The sequence below is a fragment of the Ailuropoda melanoleuca genome, chromosome 10 (genome assembly GCF_002007445.2).
Source record: "Ailuropoda melanoleuca isolate Jingjing chromosome 10, ASM200744v2, whole genome shotgun sequence".
In the NCBI taxonomy this organism is placed as follows: Eukaryota; Metazoa; Chordata; class Mammalia; order Carnivora; family Ursidae; genus Ailuropoda; species Ailuropoda melanoleuca.
This window is the reverse complement of record NC_048227.1, coordinates 1,216,833-1,240,668: the sequence shown is the minus strand read 5'-3', so window position 1 is coordinate 1,240,668 and position 23,836 is coordinate 1,216,833. Positions and strand designations below refer to the sequence as shown.

General features: G+C 62.2%; 1 protein-coding gene across 8 annotated transcripts in view; it reads left to right on the top strand.

The window, feature by feature from the left end:
• Positions 1-23,836, top strand: part of MAD1L1 (mitotic arrest deficient 1 like 1) — a 336,658-nt gene that overhangs the window by 279,587 nt on the left and 33,235 nt on the right. For all 8 annotated transcript variants that reach the window (XM_034669697.1, XM_034669696.1, XM_034669698.1 and 5 more), the window contains one exon: positions 10,715-10,905. In XM_034669697.1, the coding sequence (XP_034525588.1) occupies positions 10,715-10,905 (191 nt within the window). The remainder of the gene's footprint in view (positions 1-10,714; positions 10,906-23,836) is intronic.

The window sequence follows — 23,836 nt, the reverse complement described above, 5'->3', positions numbered from 1 at the left end:
TCACCTCCCGAGCCTCGCCTGGCACTTGGCAGCTCTGTTGCAGAGGCTTCTCTGCCTGCACACAGGTAGCTGTGTGTCATGGATGGGGTTGGGGCCCTAGGAGTAGTGGCCTGGCTCTGCGGCGGAGCCCCCGGGACGCTGACCCCCAGGCAGGCCCCCAGACCCCAGGGCTGCTGTCTGTCCCTGAGCACGAGGGGCTATGCATCTGTGTGTCTGGCACACTCCTCTCCCCACGCCCCACCTTCTGGGGATCCTGGCCCTGAGGGCAGCCTGCGTCCTCACCCCTCTGGATCTCCAGAGGGCTAGCTCGCTGCCCCCCGCCTTCCCTCCTCCAGACCCTTCTGTCTGTGGGCGGCTGCAGCCGCTGCGCTGGTTCTCGGTCCTCTTCCTTCATTGGCCTGGCTGCATACGTTAGCAGGTTTTAATAGACTGCCACATCTCAGAAGCAGGCAGAGAAAGAAAGATTTAAAATCTTGTCTTGCTCAAAGCAGACAGATTGACTCGAAAATGACTCCGTCAATAAAAGATGAGCTCTGAGAGGCTCTTCCCTCTTCCAAGAGGAAGCGCGCCTTCCAGGGACGCAGCTTCTGTGAGCCCACTGTGGGAAATTAATAACGCACACACCGTGCGGAACAGAGCAGGAGTGAGCCCGCTGCAGCTGCCGGCCAAGATCTTGCTGCCTTCAGCCGCAGGCCGTCCCGCCCGGTGGCCCCAGGCCGCCGCTGCTTTGTGAGCCCAGCAGGCCACCTGCCAGCCCGTGTGGAAGGACGTTGCCAGAAACTTTTGTGAAGCAGTGGTGTTCTCTGGTTTACATCTCAGGGGGTTCGTGATGGGATGTAGCTGCTGTGTGCTTCTCTCCTCTGGGTGGTTTCTGACTCTGGCAGGTGTGTGTGAGCACATGTGTGTGCATGCACGAGCGTGTGTGAGCGCCCATGTGTGCATGTGCATGTGTGAGTGTGTGAGTGCATGGCTCAGGCACTTTGCTTCTAACCGTCTGATCCCCGGTTCCCCACCCCTGAAATGGAGATACGGTGATGCTCCCTGGGTGTTCACGTAGCTTAAGATGAGCCGGTGCGCGTGCAGGGCAGTAGGTCTCCACAGGGTGCGTGTTTCCCGGCCCTCGTGGAGCCCAGGACCCTGCCCTCATGGGGTATGTGCTTTAGTTGGAAGAAATTTACCCTTAACAATCAAACAAACAAGTGAAAGACGATTGTGAACTTGTGTAGGGATACTGGGATGTTGGGGTCCCGGAGGGTCCCCTGCTGGTGGCACGGCCGGGAAGTTCGGACAAGCAACTGAGGCCAGACTTTGTGCCCCAGGTGGCACCTCGTGTCCAGGGCTGGTTCCTCATGGCAGCACTGGTGCTGCCTGGTGGCCTCTGGGGGATCCATCCCGCCCCAAAGTCCTGGCATGAATGTCAGGCCTCTCTGCTCCCTGGCCGGGTGACAGCGAACAAGGCACTGACCTTCTCTGGGCCTGACCCTACATCTGTCAGCTGCCTGGACGAGGGGCCGGCCGTGGCCTTCCACCAAGGCTCAGCTGGTCCTCCACTCCTGAAAGAGGCAGCGGGGTGGGGAGCCTGGGGCCCAGTGAGTGGGGGGCATCCTCTGGGGCTTCGACTGTTCTCTGTTCTCCGTGGTGGGGGAGGGAGCCTTCCCGGGAATATGATATCACATGAGCTCCCGCCTGTCACCCCGGGACTCTCCCACCCCGTAATCTGGTGGGCTGTAATTGCTGGTGTCTTTTCAGATCATTTTTGTGCAAGGTGACAAGCTGCTTGTGGAGTGAGCCGTTAATCACACAGAGATGCCCCTGTTTGAAAGCTGGCACCGAGCTTACCCAGGGCAGGCGTCTGCCAGGCAGCCGGCGGTGGGCACACACGCTGCTCATCTGCATATAATTCCAGGGCGAATGTCTTCTCTCTTGTGTAAAACGTGCAATTTCCGGCCCAGCAGGGGAACATGGGCTCATAATGGAGAGACCTTGTCCCAGGGGCCCTCTGGCTGCAGGCGGTTCAAGCGAACCGTTCCCTAGGAAGGCAAAAGGCTGCATCTAGTGGGTGGTAGGGGCCCGTCCACGGGTCCCTGAAGCCCGCAGCGGGGGACGGCAGTGTCTGCCATGCCCTTCGGTGGGAAGGCCTCCCTGTGTGTTGTGCAGGGAAGGGGGTGGGTGCTGAAGCCTCCCGGCTGGCACGGACACAAGCACACATCTCCAGGCTGCCTGGGCGCCCCTTGTGTCTGCCAGCCTCCTGGGCCCCTCTCCTGGAATTTGGATTTGGGATGGGAAGGCAGCCTCCAAAAGGAGCCCATCAGGGTGCATGTGCCGCGTCGGGGTGGCCTCCCTGCTGCTCTTCTGCGCACGTCCCAGAGGCTCAGTGCGCACAGAAGACTTGTGGGGTAGTGGTCCGGCCGGCAGGCATGTCTCCTTCCCTGTCCACACAGTCGGCCAGGAGCAGAACCCAGACCACAGTCACAGCCCCTGCGCTGTCGGCTCCCACAGTTGCTAATAAAATTGCATAAATATTTGATGTTTAATTATTAAATATTTAAAAATGTAAAACTGAAATAGTTAGAAGTTACGAGACGTGAATAATTTAGCCCCGGAAGTGTGGCCCAGCTTTGGGCCCAAACAGAGCCAGCCCCCCCGCACCCCTTTTCTCATGAACCCGCCGGGGAGGCCCAGGGGTGCTTCCCAGAGGGACACCTCAGGCCCCGCCAGGCTCCTAGGCCCCTGGCCTGGTCCTGTGTGGCAGGGAGTGTGAACAGGGCACCTGCTGCCCCACCCTCGGGCGGCCAGCCTCTCAAGGTGCATGGGTGCAGGCCACTCTTTGATCTGAGGTCAGGCCCCTGTGTTGCCCTGACACTTAGTCGTCCCTGGGATGCACCTCCTTAAAGAGGCAGGTCCCCTCCCTGGTCTGCTTAGCTGTAGGGACCAGCTCAGAACACCTTTGCTTTCATCCCACCTGCCCTTCAGATGTGTAGGGACGCATTTTATGCCCCAGCCACTCCATAGCCAGCTTATCCACACCACACAGCTGCTCCTGTGTGGCCTCGTGCTGTGGTGCTGCAGCTTGGTTCCCAGAGGCGCGACTGCTGCCCCCTCCCACTCCCTGCGTGTGCGCACTCCAGACACCGAGTGAGCATTTCCCTCAGCTCCATCACCAGCTTCTCGACCCCAAGGAAGCAAACACCCAACTAAGGACCTTCACCCCCAGACCCACAGCTTCCCCAGAGCCTGTTCATAGCGGAGGACGGCACTGCCCTTGCCTCATGCCCACTGCCAAGACTGGGGCCGGTTGCGCCTCCTGGACCTTGGGAGGACTTGAGAGCCATGGGCCAAGGGTGGCCAGAGCACCAGCTGGCCTTCTGGAATGTCTGGCCCAGCTGCTGGTGCCCTGGGGGGCCTGTTGGGGTGGCTGTGTGCCATGTTTCCTGACCCTCTTGCCCTGCAGGGCCTGGCCTGGGCACCTGACCATTTAGTTCGGCCGGAGACAGCCAACAGGGAGCACTGTTCCAGAGGCAGACCAGCCCTGGTCAGCTGCGGCCAGCGGTGCCGGATGCACAGCAGTCCCACTCTTTTTCTGGGCCTCAGCCTCCCCACCGGGGAGCCAGGCAGACATTCATCCTCCACACAGGCGCGCCGAGGAGACAGGCCGTGGATCGGAGCTCAATGAACATGTGGGGGGTGGGCGATGGGCAGCCCTGTGGTCCTGGTCCACTGCTGTGCACCTGTGTGGCCTGGACGCTGAGGACACACCAGCCATCATCCCTGCCCTGTAGGCCCTCCAGGCTGCGGAGCGCGGTGCCGGGGACACCCAGGGATGAGGGGCACGGTGTCCGAGGTCCAGGGCACACACACCAGCCTCATGGCCTGCAGCAGAGCGGGAAGCCCCTTGTCCAGCCTCTTGGAAAAGTGGAGGACACACCCCCCCTGCCCTGGCCCCCAGGCCCCACCCTGCCACCTCTCTCCAGACCAGCTGGTCTCGAAGCCCTCCCTCGATGCCTTTCTCACACTGCCCTTGGAGCGGCCCTGGCGCGCACCACGTTTAGAAACAGCTGCCTGACGCAGCCTGGGCTCAGAGGGCTGCTGTTGTTAATGATGAAATATTAGTGCTGTTTGTTGTGGCTTAAGCCTGAAAATCCGAGCATTGGCTAAGTGTTTTTTATTCACTTTTCCGAAAGAAAAATGACTCTGTCCTGAGTCCCCAAAGGAAAATTTCAAATGCTGCTTCCAGCTCCTAAACAAAGCTCCCCTACGGGAGCTGGGCCTGCCTGCCTTTGACAGCCCAGCTGGCAGCAGCCTGGTCTCGGCCCCTGGTCCCCAGCCGGCTTACTTGCCCTGTGCGCCCCGCCCTGGGCCCAGCCTTTCACCCCTCCTCTCTATTGCCCTCCCCGGGTGGGGGGGGTGTTGGAGGACCATTCATGGGGGGTGTTGAGCTTTCTCCCTCTCTCCATGGTGTTCTGACGCACCTGTTGTGCTCTGCCCGCCCAGCCTGGAGACAGTGCTTCCCTTGGGTGGGTCTCCTTGGAGGGTCTCCTTGGTAATTTCCCCTCCCCCTCCTGTTATCTCCTCCTGTAAAATTCCTGGGCTCCATCAGGCTCCCAGAATCTCTGGTTTTATCTCCTCTTTGCCGCCTCCTGTCTCTGGTTGTTATGAACTGGGCGCTGTCGGGAACCCCTTCAGCTTTATCTCCCCCGCTTCCCAGCGTGCTGCTGCTGCTGCCAGTGCACTGGACGCCTCCTCCCTCCACGTGCTTGTGCCGAACCGGGCTCCCATCAGCAGCTTCACAGCATCTGGCCCCGTAAGCCGTGGTCATTCTCCGGACAGGTGGCCGGCCAGTGGGCCTCCCCCCAGGGTTGGTCTGCTGGACGCGGAGAGACACGGCCCCAGTCGCCTTCCAGGGAGCCTCAGCACAGGGCCGGTGTGAAGACCACTTCAGACCCCGCTGGGTCTCCTGGTGCAGTTTGACTTCTTCCTGCTGAGCCCGTGCTTCCGCCCACCTCCCTGTGCAGGTGTGGACCGCAGCTGCGGGTCACAGTCCGCACCTTACCCATTGGCTTCCCAGGAAGCAAGCTGCTGGCAGGGGGGCGGGGGCCCTCCAGCCCTTCCCTTGGGCATGAGCCTGGCATGGGTACCGTGTGCCACAGCAGCCCTGAGGCCTGTCACCCCTCGAGGGGCGAGGCTATCACCTGGGGGGACAGGAAGGAGACGTGTGCCCCCCCCCATGGGCCCTCAGCCCCAGCTCCAGTCGGCCTCCCTGCCACCTGAGGCGGTGAGGCCCCGCTCCCGCAGGTCTGCTGAGCCACGTTCCTCTCCTCTGCCTGTGTTTCGTCTTCGAAGCTCTTGCCTATCCCACGCGTCTGCCGCCGCCTCCCCTCCCTCCCACAGTGGCTGCGGTAGGGAGCAGGGATAAACACACGTGTTCAAGGGTGGGCACGTGTGTTCCATCCACCGTGTCCACAGGAGCCCCATGTGTATGTTTACTTTTGTTTACACTGATTTTCTAGGGCTTATGATTTAGGATTTATGCAGAAGTGGGATTTTCTGCATTCTCGGCTCCTTGAGGTACTCTAGGGTTGGAATGGAACAAAAGGGCCTAGTCCTCACCTGTTCTGAGCTTAGCGTCTGCTAGAGAAATAATACAAAGGAGCTTTTAAAAATGCTCTGCTGTGGGGCGCCTGGGTGGCTCAGTCGGGGAAGCGTCTGCTTTCGGCTTAGGTCATGATCTCGGGGTCCTGGGATCGAGCCCCACATCGGGCTCCCTGCTCAGCCAGGAGTCTGGTTCTCCCTCTGCCCATCCCCCTGCTCATGTTTGCTGCCTCTTAATTCCTCTCTCTCAAATAAATAAATAAATAAATAAGTTCTTTAAAAAAAAAAAAAAAAAGCTCTGTTGTGTACAATGGATGCTGTCACGTACCCTGAGAACATACAACAGGAGACGAGATCTATTCCAGAGATGCAGTTTTGAAGCTGAGGTGACTGGGAGCCAGCTAGGATCCAGGAGGAGCTGTTCCAGGCGTGTGCAAAGGGCCTGCGGTGAGGAGGAGAGTGGTGCTTCATTCAGGGCATTGAATAAAGCCAGTCGGGGGCAACTGGAAAGGTCGCAGGCCTGGCCACCTGGCAAAGGCCTGATGGCCACAGGAGAGGGTTGTGGGTTTTAAGATTTTATTTGTTATTTAAGAGCACACACCCGAGTGACCACGCTCAAGTGGGGGAGGGGCAGAGGGAGAGGGAGAATCTCAAACAGACTCTGTGCTGACTCTGTGCCCCAACTCCGGGGCTCAGTCTCACAACGCTGAGGTCATGACCTGAGCCAAAATCAGGAGTCAGATGCTTAACTGACTGAGCCACCCAGGCGCCTCAGGAGAGAGTTTTATCCAAGACCACGTCTTCCCCTCTGAGCTGAGAATTTTGTCCAGAGGGCCTGACCTGGCCGCCAAGGCCACTCTGGACTCACTGTGGTGGGAGGCCCAGGGCCCCAGCAACCTCACAGCCCAGTCCCAGCTTTACCCTGTGTCTCCACCTCCCCACCACCGCTGCTTCCGCTGAGAAGGGGCTGACTTCCCACAGCATGGCCGGGATGGTGGCCGGCAGATGACACCTGCTTTGTGGTCAGAGTCCTCTGGACTGAGGTGTGGGTCAGGGAAGCCCATTAATGGTGCGCCATTGCCCTGAGGTCCGGGATGGAGCTGAGGCGCTCTGGCCGGAGATGCATCTGTCCCACAAAACGGCCACAGGGCAGGGCCGACTGTCTGTGAGTAGGCACCTCGCTGGCACACTTGAGCCTCTGGAGAGGAGGGACAGGGACCATCAGACCCTGGGCTGCCCTCTTGAGAACCGTTTGCATATTTGAAAGTGTTTCTGCATGGTCTTGTCTGCTTGTGCTTCTCGACAGCCCAGGGAGTAAGAGGAGCTTAGAGCAAAGGGCTGCACGTTGGCAGCCTGTGAGAGCCGGGTGGCCGGCCTTCATCCCGAGCCCAGGTCAGCGGTCCCATGGGGCACAGACCTCGGTTGTCGCCACCCCTGCCCACCCAGCTCCCTATACTTTGCCCAGCAAACTGATAAGGGATCAAGCCACAGTAGTGCATGCACTTTCAGTAAGGTAGAGATGCAGGCTCTGCTGTACAGTGCGGCCGCATGCTGGGCCCCAAAGACGCTTTGTGCAGGGGAGGTCCAGCCGTCCACCGTCTGCCTCTCACTTGCTCTCCCCACCCCCCCAGGATAAGACCTTGCTCTGAATTTCAGACCTTGTTCTGGTTCTCCAGAGCTATGTGCCCATAACCGCTCCTTTATCCTGGCATCTCTGCTCTCGGGGGTGAAGCGTGCTCTCCTGCTAGCCTTTATATAATGGAGAGATGGAAAGCAGTTTATTTCTTTTCTATGTCCTTCCCACGGGCTTTCCCAGCTGCCTCTGTGATTCCAGGAGGAGCCAGGTGTTGGGTGTAGATGAGGAACAGGGGGTGGAGGGCAGAGCCGTCCGATGGCCCCTGTGGACATGGCTGGGGGCAACCAGTGGGCCTGGGTGGGGTCGCACGCCAGGTCAGCAGGTGGCATGGCCCCTTGAGCTTGGCATCCATCCCCGGCCCCCACCACCCCTGCCCACCCTCCACGCCTGGGCTCTGGGGAACCATGTCCTTTCTTTGGTGCCCACCTGTCCATCAGACTTCCTTGTCCCTCACCAAGGACTCTTGGAGAGCTTTGCAAAGAGCTGCTGAGGGGAGGAGGGGCAGGGGTGCCCAAAGAGGAAAGACAGTGGTGGGAGGACACATTCCCCTGGCCAGCGCAGCTGGAAGGCAGGGTGGAGGGCTGAGGGGGCAGGAGAGGGCTGAGGGTGGGTCTGGGCCGGGTGCAGCCTCCCCCAGAGTGTGGGCCTGGTCCCTAGCTTGAATGGAGGGGCCCTAGACACGAGGTCTCCATCCCGTGTCTGGTGATGCCCGGGATGTACAGATAGCAGGTGAGGTCAGGCGTGGGCGGCCCAGGATCTCAGCAGACCCGATCTCAGGGGCCACTTGTCTGCTCTGCTGGCTTTGCCTGTGTGTGGTGGCCACCAGCAGGCCCGGCCTAGGGCGCGGCTGTGACGGGGTACCTGCGGGCGGGTGCAGAGCTGCGGTCACCGGACCCCAAGGGTCTCGGGCTCTTGGTCACTAGGACCTGGAGGAGCATCGTGACCGCCACGTGCCCAGGCCCCCGACCCCGCCCCGAGGAAGGCTCCGCTCGCTCTGAGAGACTGCAGCAGGGCACTGCCATTTCCAAGGCAAAAGGCACATCTTTTATTTATTTAATCCAAACCATCGTGTGAATTATTCATTCACGTTTATATAAGAGATTGAACGGCAGATGAGGGGGAGGTCAGGGCACCGACTTCACTCGCCCTGACTCTCAGCCGGAACCCACAGTGTCCCTCCCAAACACGCTGCCCCCTCCCCCGAGAGCCGCAGCCGCCTGCCCGGCCCACACCACACAGACCGGGGTCAGAGCCCTCTTTATACCTCTGACGGGCCGTGTGACCTTGACACAGCCCCCCCATCCCCCTTCTCCTGCCCGTCGCTGGGTGACGTGGGACTCACCTTGTGTTGAGCAGGCTGCACTGGGTAAGGCGTGCAGTGTCCTGGCACCTGGGTGCCCCTCCCGGGCAATGGCAGGTGTCTGGCTCCTCCGCTCCTGACCCAAGCCCAGTCTACTTGTAGGGGTCCGTGAACTGTGGGAAGGGCAGCATCTGGACACCTTCTCCAAGGTCAGGCTGCATTATTACCAAAATTTAATTCTTCCCAGCGGACATGTGAGATCCATTAAAGGCAGTGCAGCCTCTGACGGGTGAGATATCACCTGAAAACCTTGGCCTGTGCGTTTTTCCTTGTGGAAAGGGTTTTCCTCCCACTGGCGGATCCATCCTCCGTGGGCGGGCCGAGAGACACAGGGACGAGTGTGGGGTCAGAGCCACCAATTACCCCTTTGATTTCACAGTCTGATTACTCGATTAATCAAGGGCTCCGTGCCTGCGCCCCGATGGAGAGGCTCTCTGCTCTGGAGTAACGATGTCCGCCAGGGCCATCAGAGCTGCGTGATGAATGGGGGGCAGGTGAGGGCAGGGCATGTGGCCAGGTGGATGGACGTGTGTGGCGGTGAGGCCAGAAGGAGCTGTGCTCTGGTATCGGGAGGCCTTGTTCAGAGCGAGAACCTGGCGAGCCCCAGGCTGCCCACAGAGTTGCAGCCGTGCAGACAGGACCTAGGATCTGTGTTGCAACCCTGGCAGTGCCCGGAGTGTGTGAGGGGCCGTGGGGTTGTGGAGAGCTTGGCCTGGGTGGACGGCCCTCCCTGTGCCAGGTGCCCGTGGCCAAGCGCTTGATCCCACAAGCCCTTGCTTGTAAAGCAGAGTCTGGACCCTCGGCATGGCCTTGCAGCGGCTGCACGGCATCCTGGAGCCTGTCGTGTAGCTAGCTGAGCCCCTGCCACGGGCAGTGCGGCCCAAACCCACACAGCACTTCGCTGTGGCCCCGGGGATCCCGCTAGGTCTTTGGGACACCTCTGGAGGCCACTGCGTGCCTGACATGCGCCCTAGAGCAGGAGGATGATGGGCTCAAGGCTGCGGGTCAGGAAAGGCAGAGCAGGTGGAGGGTCTCCAGTGGGTTTCTCTCCCTGGAAGGTAGGCTCCCTGTCCCCTTCACCTCCTGCAGGAAGTGACCCTGACCGCATCCGCTCACGTTAAGCTGGCCAACACGTCCGCCTGTTCTCAGCCCCACCAGGGAGCTGGTGGTTGGCGGGCCTGGGCCTGTGGCACATCTGAGGATGAGAGGCTGCTGTCCCTGTCACGATGGACAGAGCTCCAAGCTGGGCCGACCAGCTCTGCGGCCTGGGGTTTCCCCACCACCCCTTGGCCAGCTGGGTTCCCGCCCTGCCCAGGACATCCCTGTCGTCTGCTCCAGCCAGGACCACCGGGAACAGAGGCTGCTCTTGTGTTTGATCAGAGCCAGCCTCGCTAATTAGTGGGGGATAGCCGATGTTTAATTACTGGGAAGGCACCTTGGGTGAAGGATCAGTGGTAATTGCTGTGTAGACTCCCGACGGCTTTGCACTTGGCCTGGCTGGTTTCTCCTCTACAGCTGTAAACCGTGGCGGGGGTGACGGGCGGGCCTCGGGGGCCTCTGCCCTGAACGGTCCTGCCAGAGAAGCGCGGGGGCAGACGGGGCCCTGGGCCTGTCTTCACCTGGTGGCCTTGTCTCCGGCTGCGGGGGGGCGGGGGGGACTCGATCAGGGCTCTCTAAGGCCTCTCCTCCCAAACCAGCCCGTCCGCCCAGCGCTTCTCCATCCTGGCCCCTGCATGTCCCCAGTGGGCGAGAATTCCTGCCTGAGATCTGTGGCGCGGGGGCGTCCCTGCACCCTCATGTCCTGACCTGGGACAGGTTCCATGTTGCCCCTTGTTGTCCTTCAGAAAGGGACCAGGCCAGGGCTGGGACCGGGGCTCGGAGCTGGGAAGATGTGTGGCTCTCGGAGTCTCTGCTGTCGGTTTTTAGCTGAGCAACTTCATCACCACACGTGCAGGCTGTCGGCGGGCTTGTTCTCTTCACTCCCTGAGTGCGCACGCCGGGGCTCGCCGATGCGGAGGGCCTGTCCGTCCCTTCGACGCTGCACCTGTGGTTCTCACCCCGCCGCCTGCTGCCGCCCGAGTCCCATCCCTCCGGGTTTTCAGGCTCACCTTCTCTCCTCTCCCCCTCAGAGCTGAGGAAGCAGGTGGAGAGCGCTGAGCTGAAGAACCAGCGGCTCAAGGAGGTCTTTCAAACCAAGATCCAGGAGTTCCGCAAAGTCTGCTACGCGCTCACGGGCTACCAGATCGACATCACGACGGAGAACCAGTACCGGCTGACGTCCATGTACGCGGAGCACAAAGCTGACTGCCTCATCTTCAAGGTAGGACATGCCGTGACCCGCCGTTGGCTCTGGTGGACGACAGCGTGTGTGCGGGCGCAGCCTCGCCTTGGGCGGGTCCGCTGGGGCCGGGGGGAGTCTGCCGACCCTCGGCCACCCCCAGCTCTGCCCTGCGACCCGGTGCCCTGATCTGGCCGCCTCCGGCTGTTGACCATCCCCGTGTTGCTACATTGGCCCCGTCGCTGGGAGGGGCAGGGCAGCGAGGCCCCGGGCATCCTGCACCCGCCGCGCTCGGGGCACGGCTGAAGTCATAGGGGGAGGGTCCGTGTTGGGCCAGAGAGGTGGCCTTGGCATGGGACCATGGCCAAGGTCAGCATGCCGCGCCGCAGAAGGATGGGAGAGGGACGCTGCTGGACCTCTGTGGGACGTGTAGTCAGGCTTGCTGGCGAGGCCAGGGCTGAGTCCCCCCCAGCACACAGGAGGGCAGGAACTGTGCGGCCTGTATTGGCCCCAGACTCTCTCTGGAGATGCTGCCAGGGCGCGGTGCCAGGCGGGTGGGGGCTCCCACAGAGGAGTCCCCTCGGAGTTGGAGGCAGCATGTGGCCTGTGGAGTTGAACCCGTATCGAGGCCTGGGGTGTCCTCTGGGTTTCAGGGCTGGGACGGTCACCAGGAAGGAAGGACCTGCCCGTGAGGGGCACGCAGTTCCCAGTAGCAGGGCTGGGGGCTTACTGCGTCTACTGGGAGGCCTGGGGGAGGCCGGCAGCCCGAGCTGGAATTTGGGTGAAGAGGGCTGGCCCCACCACTGCTCTGCTGGCCTGACCTTCTGACCTCCCCTGTCGTGAAGACGGTGCCATGGGCCCGGCAGGGTGTGGCTGACAGGGAGGCCAGGGTCGGCAGAGAGGCTGCCACTTCACATCGCCGTGTGTGGAGCGGGCCATCCACCTGTCACTGCCCACATCTGTGGAAAGGAAGAACCGGCTTTTCTCTTTCTTCTTGTGTGAACAGGCTAGAGCCTGTGCGTTCTGCACGCGCCAGCAAACGAAACCCTTTCTGTCTCATGTCATCGTGAGCTTCACGGGGAGCCCATGACCAGCTGGCCGCTCGCTCACAGAGGTGCTGGCAATGCCCCGAGGCGCCAGGTCTCAGGCTGAGGGAGGAGCCCCCTCGGAGGCCTGCACCCAGCCCTGACCTCCCTCCCGTCCCCTGTCCTTCCTGGTGGCCTCTTTTCCTCCTCCTGACGTCAGAGCTGCGCCTTAGCCTGGCGTCAGCCTCCCAGCATCTCCCAGAGTCTCTTCCCAACTCCCTGCCTTCTCGGGTCACGTGTATCCATCTTTACGTTTCTCGAAACTCTTCAGTCCTCGAATAAGTGAAACAAGCATGTTAAGTCTCTAGGTAAACTGTCAGAAACGTACTTCTTCACTCCCGTGTGATTCCGTTTGCCTTGGAAGAACTCGGCATCGCTGATCGCTGTTCCATATCTTGTAGAAGTCCCACGGGTTTTTTAAACATTTTTTAAACATTAAGTAAATTAACAAAGAAGTACCGTTCTTACAAACCCTGTTCACTCTGGACAGCCACTGCAGAGTGGAGACAGGCAGAAATCACTGTCAGACCTCCAGGCCCTCTGCTGTCCCCGCAAAACAGTCTGCTCTTCCTCCCCCAGACCTGCTGCTGTCCCCCCCGCCGGACTCTCTGCCATCCCCCCAAATAGTCTGCTGTCCCCCCCCCACTCCCTATGCTCTGCTATCCCTCCCCACCTTCAGCTCTCCCCCATGCCCAAGGCCTGGCTGTGCTCAGCAACCCCCCCACCCAGGCGTGTGCACTGTGTCCCCAGCCCTGGCCAGGGCCTGGCACAGGAGTACTTGCCGGGCTATTGGAGAGCGCAGAGCCTTTCTGGTGGCTTTGCAGAGTGCTGGAAGCACAGGCTCCCGGTCGCCGCACCCTCCCAGCCATCTGGGTCCCTCCTCCTCCGCCCCAGGCCCAAGCATTAGCTGCCCCCGGAGCACCAGGCTATGGGGAGGACTGCCCCGAGGCAAGAGCCAATTCTCTCGTTTGTCATTTGTTTGTGGAAATCTCGGGGGTGGTTCCATGAACGGCCCGGCAAGTTCCATGTCCTTGTCCAGCCTCACCGGCCTTTCCACAGAGCAGGGGACCCGGGCACAGGACAGGGTAGTCCCTGACTGCTCGGCGGGGGGCACCCCCACCTGGACTCTGCTCTCAGGCATCCCCCCCCGCAGATGCCTTGGCAGCACCCATGGAAGACGGCCACAGGCCAGGCAGCTCTGTTGGACAGCGTGAGAGACTATGACCGGTGGGTCAGGGTCTCCTTTGGCAAGTGCTGACACTCTGGGGCCTCCCGGGATGGGGGTGGCCCACCCCGTGAACCAGAGGCTGGGAGCCTGCATGTGCGCACATGCGAGTGGACTTGTGCGTGTGATAGGCGTACGCACAGGCTCACCCCTGCCCAGACCCCCAGTAGGGCATGGGGGCAGGGTCTTCTTGCGCCTCTCACGGCAGCCCTGCGGGTCGGGATGCAGCCCAGCCCCTCGAGGACGGCTCTGGACAGGTGGCTGCCTGTTCCCTGTCCCTTAGTCCCCTGGAAGTCCAGCTTTGCCGAGGACACTGGCAGTTTTCTTGTCGTCTGCAGTCTTGTCACCCCATGGTACCTGGTGCTATGTGGGCGTGAACAGGTGGGGGATTTGCCCTTCTTATCCCAGCTCTTCGGGAAGGACTGGAAGCCGTGTGGGGTGAAATGAAGGGACAGGGATCTGGAGCTGGCTAGGGGCTCCAGGCATACCCTCCCTGCCCCGAGCTTGCGTCTCTCCCTTCGGGGTGAGGCTATAAGTCCCCAGGATTCTGGTGTGGGCTCTGGTCCTGCCACCTCTGCCCCAGGCCCAACACTGGACCCCTTTGTGGGTCCCCCTGAGGGGTCTTCCCCTCCGTTCTGCTGGTGAAGCCCACCATGCCCCATCTAACCAGTGCCCCCGTCCTCCCCAGGACAGAAACCTGCCTCCCGGGTTCCCTGACATGGCAATGAGGGCCTGCCGGCCTCAGTCCCCCCGCCCCCACCCCCAGGGCCACCCCAGCTGCTCCCTCACTCGCCCATCGCAGCCTCCCCCCACTGCTCACACACACGTGGGCACCTGCTGCTCGGGGCCGGTGCACATCTGCGGGGGGCCTTCCTCGGAGCTCGGGAGGGGTCAGGTGAGGGGCCCATCCTGTTGTCTGGCTCAGCCTTCCATCCACAGACACACTCCCCACCCTCCTGAGGTGACATCAGAGCCCCGCGATGCCCGTCCACCAGCACCAGCTGCCCTGCTTGGGCAGCACTGGGCGGGCCCTGAGGAGGCGGCTGGTGCCTGCGTGCTGCGGGGCCCTGGGCGGCCTCTGTGGTGGCCCTGTGCTCCCTGTGCGCCTCCGCGGGCCCTGAAGCATGGCCGTGTCCACAGACTCTCCAGACGTTTGTGCGTGCACTCACTTGCTCGGCCAGCAGCTTCCCACATACTGACCACGCTGAGCCGCTGAGCTGCTCCTGCGCTGAGGGGCCCCGAAGAAGGCACGGCTGGAACTGCCCAGCCTATCAGGACAGCTCTAGCCTGGGACTGCAAGTGACCGCCGGCGATTCACCTGTCACCTTGGCCCGCCTGCTGTTCAATGACAGGAGGCCCCGCCCCACCCTCCGCCCCTCCCGCCTGCCTGACCAGGACCCGGCACGTGCAGGGTGCTCACTGAGGACAGACAGACAGATGGGGGAGAGAGTGCAAGAAGCTAAGTACAAAGCAGAACGATCCTCTGCAGACGGTCACTGCCTCCCAGGGACCCAGCCACTGCCTGAGGACCCAAGAGGGCATGTGCAGGGCCCTGGAGCCCGCCCACCCTTGGATGGGTGCCTGCACCCTGTGGGACTGTTTCCCCACCCGCAGTGGCAAGATTGGTCTGGATGCTCCCTGGGATCAGAAGGGCTTTGCCAGTGAGCCGAGCCTTCGTTGGGCAGCAGAAAAGCCTTCCCTGTGGGCTGGAGGTCCTGAGCAGGAAATGCCACAGAACAGAGGCCGGCCTGAGAGACAGGGTGACCCGCCGGCCCCCATGTGGCATTGGGGCCCTGTCGCCTGGGGGCTGATGGCGGACTCGCACGTGGTGGTGGAATCAGGCTGGAGGGGGATCACGGTGAACTGTAGCCTCCTGGCCCCTTTGGTTTATTTTATCTTCCCAATGATGATTTTTCAGGCAGAAAGGGGGCCCAAGCAGAGTTAGAAATAGCTGAGCACTGTTCCAGTCGAGCGGGCTTTGCAGATGTGCGCCGGCGTAATTGAGGGTTTGGGCTCACCCCATGCGCTCTGCGCAAGAAGACGCGGCGCCCAGCGGCCCGGCCATGGCTGCCGTGTGGGTGGGAGCTGCCTGCCCTGGGGGGCCGCCACCCTGAGGACGGCAGGAACTCTCGTCAGGCCGGGCCCCGCAGGGGCCTGGCTGCCCTCCCATCTCCCACCCCCGCCCCGGAGGACAACTGGGTTTTGTGCGTGCTCACGCCAGTGCAGGTGCCTGCAAGCTCCCAGGACCACCCAGAGCCCTGGTTTCCGCGGCCCCTTGTTCTGTCTGGCCGTGGTTCACGATTCTCCTGCCGTCCTCCTGCAAGAAGGCCCTGTTGCAAGGAGGAGACGAGGATGGTAAGGACAGCGTCTGAGTCTCGTGCCAGTGCCCCTTGGGACACAGCTGTGGACGGGATTGCTGTGGGACACCGTGGTATCCTCTCCGCCTGGCCCTAGGGATTGTACTGGGTCCCGCCAGCAAGGCAGGACCCGGCTTCTGGCCTCAGCAGAGTGGCTCGAGTGCCGCGTAGCCACACCTGTCTCCCCTGTTATCCCCGGGTCTCCCGCCTGTCCAGGGCACAGGGCACATGGCGGCAGCATGCACTGGTGGGGCTGCTTTGCGGACCTGGGCAGGGGTCTGTGTGGTAACTCGAACGCTGTGCGCACACCCCATGCGGGCCAGGACCTGAAAGTTCCAGAGTTACTTCTCCCGCGGCAGCAAGGGCTCCGGGGACACGGGGGCTGCAGGAACTTGTCAGCATGTTGCTACATGTTGTTCCTTGGGGGTGGGGGCAGCACCTCTTAACCCCCACGCTTGCTGGTGTGGATTTCAGTGCCCCTGGGAGAAGTCTGGCTCGTGTGGGGATGTCACTCCCTTCTGGGCTCTGCCTTTGGGGTCTTGGAGGCACGGTGGTGCCAGCCTGCTCCCCGAGCCTTGCCCCGGAGCTGTCCAAGGGTCGCCCTGCCCCCGCCCTCCACTCACCAGTGTTCAGGGACAAGTGCTCTTCCTTCACCTTCATGTATCCAGATGAGCCTGCCTTCACAGTCCCGCTCGGGTGTGGCCTCCCTGAGAATCAGGACCTGTCTGGGCTTCTCCGGGGCCTCCCTCCAGCCTGGCCCCCATGAGCATCTCCACCGAGGGCCGGGCCAACGAGGACCTGGGCAGGGAGGCAGGCTCACAAGGAAGGGTCCCTGGAGCAGCAGAGACAGGTCAGGTGGCAGGCTGTGTGCAGGTCAGCAGGGCTCCCTGCGGGGGCCTTCAGCTCGCGTTTTGCTGAGGGTTGTCCTGGGCGGTGCGCCCGCTCCTGCGGGGCCCATGTCTGCCGGGGGCACTGGCCCTCACTCGGCCCCACTTGGCGTCTGGTGTGGGCCCAGAGCCAGCGGTGGGTGAGCATCTCCTAGATGGACAGGACTCTCGGGGCTGCAGGGACAGTCAGATCCACCGAGTGTGACTGTCACCATGCCTCCCCTGGGCTGTGTGGGACATTCACGTGGCTTCAGCTCCGTGAGCCTCACCTCCCTCTGTGTGCACCCGATGGCCAAGCTGGCCTCGTGGGTCGTCCCGACAGGGCCCTCAGCCCATGTATGTGAAGGAACCTGGTCCTCTGGACAGTGTGGTACCTGGGGCTTGGCCCCGAGATCTTACACTATCACACACGGTCCCCCACATGCATGTGCACACAAGGGTCGGTGCCTCTCCTGTGGCTGGGGTGCAGAGGGGCCCCTGCAAGCAGCTCCTTTCCTTTCCCAGAAAAGAGCAGCCTGAGGGCGCTTCGGAGCCCACGCAGGTCCCGCAGCCGTGCCGAGCACGCGGCTGTAGAGGAGCCCCAGAGGGCTCTCATGCCACGCTCCCACCACGTAGTCGTGACACCCGGAGCTTTCTCCTGGGCGGGTGTATGTGGCACACTGCCTCCTGGTACCACCTCTGGGACCTGCCTGCCGGGCTGGTGCGGGCCTGGGCCCCGTCAGCCTCCCCGCACCCCCACAGACCCGGGCCCTGCCCCCTCAGGTTCTCTTTCAGCAGATGCCTGCCTTTTGGGCCCTGGGGATGAGCAGAGTGGGTCCTGCCCAAGGTCGTCCATTCTCCAGGGGGACAGAAGCTCAGGCTGAGCCCCCTGCGTCCACCAGGCTTGCCCCTGGAAGGAACTGGGTGTGTGGCTGCTGCCGGTCCCATCCCTGACCTCTTGGCCATTCTGTCCCCTAGCCTCTCTGAGTTCTGCCCCCACACCCCGTACGTGGTGTGGCCCTCGCGGACCTGGCCAAGGCTGGGGCCTGTGCAGGCCGTGCTGCCCCCCGAGGGAGTGTTCCGCTTGCTGCTGTTGCCTGCCCCCTTCCTTCCCTGCTCGTAGGGCAGCCTCGTACATAAGCGGAGTGGGTCTGCTGGCTGGCCCTCCTCCACGTCCCTGTCACCCACAGAGCACAGGCTCCTTCCGCCACCCTCGCTCACACCCACCCCATTGGGCCCTGCTGGCACCAGTGCCCAGGGACCTCTGTCCGATGGGCACAGACCGGCCACCGGCCTCCTGTGGCACCGTGGGCAGGGCCGCCCGCTACAGAGGTGGCCTCACGTGGGAGCAGTTGCTGTGGGTCAGCAGAGGCGGGGAAGGGGCCAGAGGCCAGGCTGGGGAGAGGTAGAGCTGCCCTGTCCAGAGGCGGGGTGGTCAGGCCGAGAAAGAGAGGGGTTTGGACAAGGCCAGGGTGAGGGGAGAAGCTCGCACCGTGGGACAGTGTCCACATGGCATCATGTTGCTGGCACAGGGCTGGCGGGCCTTGCAGTTGCCAGGGCAACAGCTCTTGGCTGGAGGAGGAAGAAGAGGGGCTTCCGGGAGCAGGAGCTGCCCCCTCGTGCCCTGGGGCAGTTCTACTTGTTGACCAGGAACCAGCCCTGACAATATAGCCCCACACGGCCCCTGGGACGCCCACTGCATGGTCTCCTGAGGTTTTTCTCATCTGGGCACACCTGGCCTGCATGGTGCTGACGGCCGTGGGCGTGGGCTCCCAGGCCCGCGAGAAGCGCCCTTGCTCTCCAGCCAGCACTGGGGACGGAGGGTGCTTGGGGGCGAGCCAAGAGCAGAGGACCTTAGATGGTGGCCAAGTAGGGCCAAGGGCCGGGCCCGGGCAGTGGGCGGGTAGGAGGCAGCCCCTCATGGAGCCCTGCACAGGGACCGGTCCCAGGGCCCATTCCTCGGCTAGGGCCTTGTGTCAGGAGAGGGGCTGGTCCCAAGCCGGGTCCACCCCTCTCTGAGGCTGGCTGGGGGGATCCTAACTCCCCTCCATCCTGCTGTGGACCCTCACCCCGCCATGTGTTCTGAGCCCCTTGGCGGTGGGTCTGACGGTTTGATGATGTTTTGGTGGTGGGAGGAAGGGGCCTGCCGTCCCCGTGCAGAGTCTAGCTGATGCAGGCCATTCCCTGCGTTGCCATCTTTCCGTGCAGGGGTCCCGGATCCTGAGGCAGAGATGCCCCGACGGTAGGAGAGAGTGGGTTAAGGGGTGGGCTTGCAGGGGCCAGCGTCCCAGCGCTTTCGCCCGCAAACAGGAACGTCCTGCCCGGGCCGCTCAGGCCTGTCACACATGGGGTGGGCACAGTCTGGCCTTGGTCCCCCGCAGCTCTCCTGTCACCACCCGTGTGCAATGCCTGCCCTCCCAGAGCGACCCCTGACTCCCTGCCCTGCCAGCCTGCCCTCGGGCTCCCCTCGGTCTGGACCAGGCCATTCTGTGATGTGCTTTTGGTTTGAAACAAGCTTCATGTGATTGGTCTGAGATGCAGGCAGGTGTGAGTGAGGACCCAAGGCCCGTCCACGGAAGCAGCGGGCGGGCCTCCCCGTGGGCTGGCATGCTGGTGGGGCCGTGGTACCAAGGCCGGGGGTTCGGCTGACATCTGGGGAAGTCTGTGGTCTGCCCCTGCCAGGCAGATGGGTGGGCACTCCTGCCCTGCCCAGCGGCTGCTGACAGGTCTGGCTGGCCGGGGCATGCTGCATCCGGCTCTCTGACCAGCTGGCTGAGAGCAGCCCTGTGTGTAAGTGCCAGCCCTGCCTCTTGGTGGCCAACATCTTAGCCCCTGTCCTGGCGCTAGTCTCCCCGAGGGTTTACTGCAGTGCATGACTGGCTGTTGGGGTGCCACGCGGGGGCAGGCAGACACCCCTGCTGCGTGGCCTGCGGGCCTGACTGTCCAGGAGGTGCCAGCGCAGCCCGGGAGTCGGGGCCTGGAGGTCTGCTCAAGCCAGAGCCTCTGCACCCACCCTGCCACCGTGGCTCCACGGCAACTCTCGCAGAATGGTCAGGACTCCGAGGTACTGGGACTTAGCCTGGTCTCACCCGTGCATTTATGCATGCGAGGGTGGGGTCCCAGGGTGGCAGCGACTGTCCAGGTGCTTCGGGTCAGATCCTAGAATCAGAGTTGGAGTATCCGTTTCTGAGCTGCGTAACAGCAAAAGAAAGGGGTTTGCTCTGTTTTCGCTGATTTTTAAAGCAGAGGAGAAAAGGGCCCTAAGGGCACTTGGACCGTGCTGGGTGAGCCTCCTGGCAGGGGAGCCTTGCCCGCTGGGGGAGCTGGGCACGGGAGCTGCCCTGCCTCGTGCTGAGGCTGAGGTGCGGTGTGCAGACTGGCCCCCAGGCCATTGCGGGGAGGGGGCTTCTCCTGGCTTGGAGGGAGAGCCCTGGACGCTCAGAATACTGCCGCTCCTGGGAGGAGTGCTGGTGAGCTAGTCCCCACCACACTGCCCGGGGCAAAGCCTCACGGGTCCCTCGCCACCCCTCAGGCCTCCAGCGTCACCAGAAGAACCACTCTCCTTCCTCCTGGCCCCAGCCTCGCCCCAGCTCTGTGCGGACTGGGTCTCCGGCTCGAGGCCTGGCTGAGGGAGGATGGCAGGCGACCCTGGGTGTCCACGCAGCCCCACCAGGAAGTGGAGAACTAACAGAGCTCCCGCATGGGAGGCCCGGGTTGGAGCGGGGGGCTCTTTCTCCTTCACTTCCTCCCCTGACAGGCAGTCGAGACCACGCACAGGCTCCTGTCGGAAGAAGCCTACTCGTGGAGCATTCCAATCTCCTGCTGTAACAATGAAGTCTAGATAGACACTTTAATTTGAATTTGCCTTTTTTGGATCCCCTGAATTTCAAATAGAGTTGGTTTGAATGCATGCTGACTTCAAAACCTCTCCCATTTCTTCCGCTGAGCAGGCGCGGGAATTGGGGTGACCCAGAATATCCGAGCAGTCGTGTAGAGTGCGCGGTGGCCCCCGAGCCCCTCTGCCTACACTTCCCCCTGGGCCTAGGGAGGAGAGGCTAGGCTTGTGCTCACCAGGATGACTACCAAGCCAGAGCCAGCGCTTTCTGGTATTTCCTGGACCTTCCTGGGGGTGAGGGTGGGGGGCGGCTGGCTTGTTTGGGGGACCTGGAGGTAGGATTGGACAGCAGCAGGGATACCAGGACACAGCCCTCAGCTCAGGATAAGGAAAGGCTCCCCAACGTTGGGAAGAAAATTCACAACAATGAGTAAAGAGCTGGCTGGCTTGGTGTGCACTCCTGCCTTCCTGCTTACGAGAGGTGTTCGAGAAAGGCTGGTGACTCCTTGGGACGACAGCTTCTTCCCAAGCAAATTGGCCATCTCTGTCCAGCGGACAGTGGGTCCTCACATCATGAGGCAGCAAAGTGCACAGGGAAGAGCTGGTTTCGATTCCAGCAACTTATGCAAAGGCCCTGTGGTCAAGGAAGCCCAGGTGTCCTCAGAACTGAAATAAGGCTGTGGGGCTAGACCCCAGGGATTTCGGAGGCAGTGTGAGGGGAAGCTGGTGAGGTCCTGGGGCACATGGCACCCTGGCGGCTACGGAAGAGTGTTGGCCCTTTATTCTGAGAGCAGCAGGAGCTCGTTCAAGAGGTTTTAAGACAGGGGGCTGAGGGCTTAAGCTGACTTTTCGGAATGCCAGGTGAGCAGGAGTTTGAGGGGGCGGGGGGTGAGTGGAGCATACAGTCCGCGTTCACAGTGAGGTCTGCTCCTGCCACCCCCGGGGCCGCCACCTGGCCCCGTGGCTGCAGCTGCAGACCCTCTCCCCGGCCTGGACTCAGACCCCCTTCCTCGCCGCAGGCCACACTCGTTTGGTGGCCACACAGTTCCAGGTCCTGATTATGAAAGCAGTTGTGGGAAACGGGCCTGCAGGGCAAACCTCAGCCACGCGGGACCCCATCACCAGAGGCAGCGCTGGCCCATTAACGGCCCGCTTCCGTGTTCGTGTGCATTTCCTAGTGAAGGGGCCCCAAAATGCATAGTTTTGTCTCCTGTTTCGTTCAACGCCAGACGATGAGCGTTTTCTACCCAGTTAAATGTTCGTCACAGCGATGGGCTCAACAGTCACGTGAGGTGCTGTTTGTGGTCCTGCCTTAATTGATGGAGCGTGTTCCCTCGTGGTCGGACGTTCAGCCCGGTCCTCCAGTCCGTGTGTGTGTGCACTGGTGTGAGACAGCGTTGGGAGGACCGCACCTGCAGACCAGGCTCCTGGTAGGCGCGTCATCCGTGTAACCCCACAGAGGATCCGTTCAAGGGTAGGACCGTCGGAGTCTGTCCCCACCCCACCCAGAGGAAGTCCTCGTGCCTCGGGTCCCTGGGCAGCGTTGCTACAGAAGCCTGATCAAACCACAGCTCCTGCTGTCTGGGGGAAAGCTTGGCTCGGGAGTCCGCCTGGTTCCCTCACGCTCTGTGCTCTCAACTGTCGGCAGCCCCCTGAACACCACCACCTTCCTCCACCACAGTGGGAGCCTGGGGCCCCGCGCGGGGCCGTGCCCCCAGCATCGGGGGGCCTGCAAGGCTAGCGATCTGACCTCGGCCCGTGTCCGTAACCTTTCTTCCTTGGGCTGATTCCTGCGGTTTCTCGGATCTGTGGTTTTATAGTTAAGTAAACGCCAATGACCCAGCTGTCGTCTCTGTGCCCGTCCCTTCCCAGGGCTCCAGTCAACACACAGGGAAGGTCACTCGGTGTTGCCCTGCCGCGCGTGTGTTCTCCGTGTTTGAGTTTGAATAGTCTCTGTTGCTCCATCTTCTGGTTCACTGACCTGTTCTTTGGGAGCCGCTCATCTGCTGTGCGTCTCGTTCAGTAGATTTTTTGTCTCAGATACTGTACTTTTCATGTCCAAGGCCCGTTTGGTTCTTTTTTCATGTCTCTCTTTCGCTCTCGTTTTAGTTACCTGTCAGTCTGTAACAGATCTCTCCGAGCAACAGGCGCCGGTCGCGTCACGGTGTCTGAGGGCCAGGGCCCCGGGAGCGCTGTAGCTGGGCTTCTGGCTCCGGGGCTGCCCGAGGGTGCCCGTGGGCTTCGGCCCGGGCGGACGGCTGAGGAGGCGCACAGATCCTGCCCTCACACCCGTGCGGCTCTCGGCAGGAAGCCTCACTGGCTCGCTCGCCACGTGGCCCTCTCCTAGTGCGGCAGCCAGTGAGCCCGCCTGCGGGGGGTGCCGCAGTGACTTCGGTAGCCTGCGAAGGGACCTATTGCTGCTGCCATCGGGGGGTGGGGGGCTGGGGCGCGTAGGTGGCGACGCCCCGGTCGTCGGGGGCCATGCTCCTCGCGCTCACTATGTTCATGTCTTCTTGTGAGCCCGGGAGCGTTTCACCCTGCCGTGTTCAGGCCCTTGTGTGCCGATGCCTCGTCTCCGGACCTGGTCCTGTTGGCTGTTTCTCTGGTTACAGGTCACGGTTGCCTTTTCTGCATGCTTCCTCACTTCCTGTGCGGTGATGGGTGTCCTGAATGGGACATTGTTGAGCGTCCCCCTTTGAGCAGATTGGCCTTTTTCTGGCAGGCAGGTAGGTTAACTGGGCCTTTGGAGGCTGATTTTTAAGCGTGGTCAGGGCTCATCTAGTTTCCTTTTATTCCCGCTGCTGCTGAGACCTCACCTTCCCGGGGACTCTGATAAATGTCTGGGTGCCCACTGGACACTCCTCCCTGGCCGGTGAGGCCCCTGTGCACCTGCAGCTCCAGGTGGCCTTCCCGGGCCGTGGAGCTCCGCCGCCCAGCTCCTCCCACGTGGGCTCTGTCCTGCAGGACCTGGCTCCTCAGCGCTGCTGAGCAGGGCCGCCTGCCCAGTGACGGACCCCTCATGTGTCTCCTTTCTCAGGGACTGCTGCGGCTGCTTGCCCAGTGTCTGCCAATAGTTACTGTGTGTATTTTGTCCGTTTTTCCGGCCTCTCGTTGGTCTTTAGTGACGCCCTCTTACCGGAAACTGCCCCCAGCCCCAGAGAGCCAGCCGGGGCTTTGCCAGGCAGCCTTGGCACAGTGAACACCACTCCCATCCTGCCACCACACCTGCTCCCCTCAGGGACCCAGCCCAAATGCCCCTCTTCTTGGGCACCCTCCTGACCCGCCAGCGGCAACAGCTCCCCGCCCCCGAGTGACCACCCTTGTGGCCGCACGGTGGGAGGCCCCCTGCCCTGGAGAGCCCGAGGGGCACCCTGGCCTGTGTGCGGCCATGACCGCTGCTCCTTGCCTGCTGCTTCTTGTTCCTTAGTCCTCGAAACTGCGCAGGAGCGGGGGCTGCCACCACACCCTCGGGAACAGGGAAACTGAAGCCCCAGGCAGAAGGCGCTGAGCCAGGATTGGCACAGTCGGCCCACCCGAGGCGCTCCTCCTGGCTCCACGTCCCTTCGGGCCTCCACATCCATGACGGGGCAGGGTGGGGCCGTTCC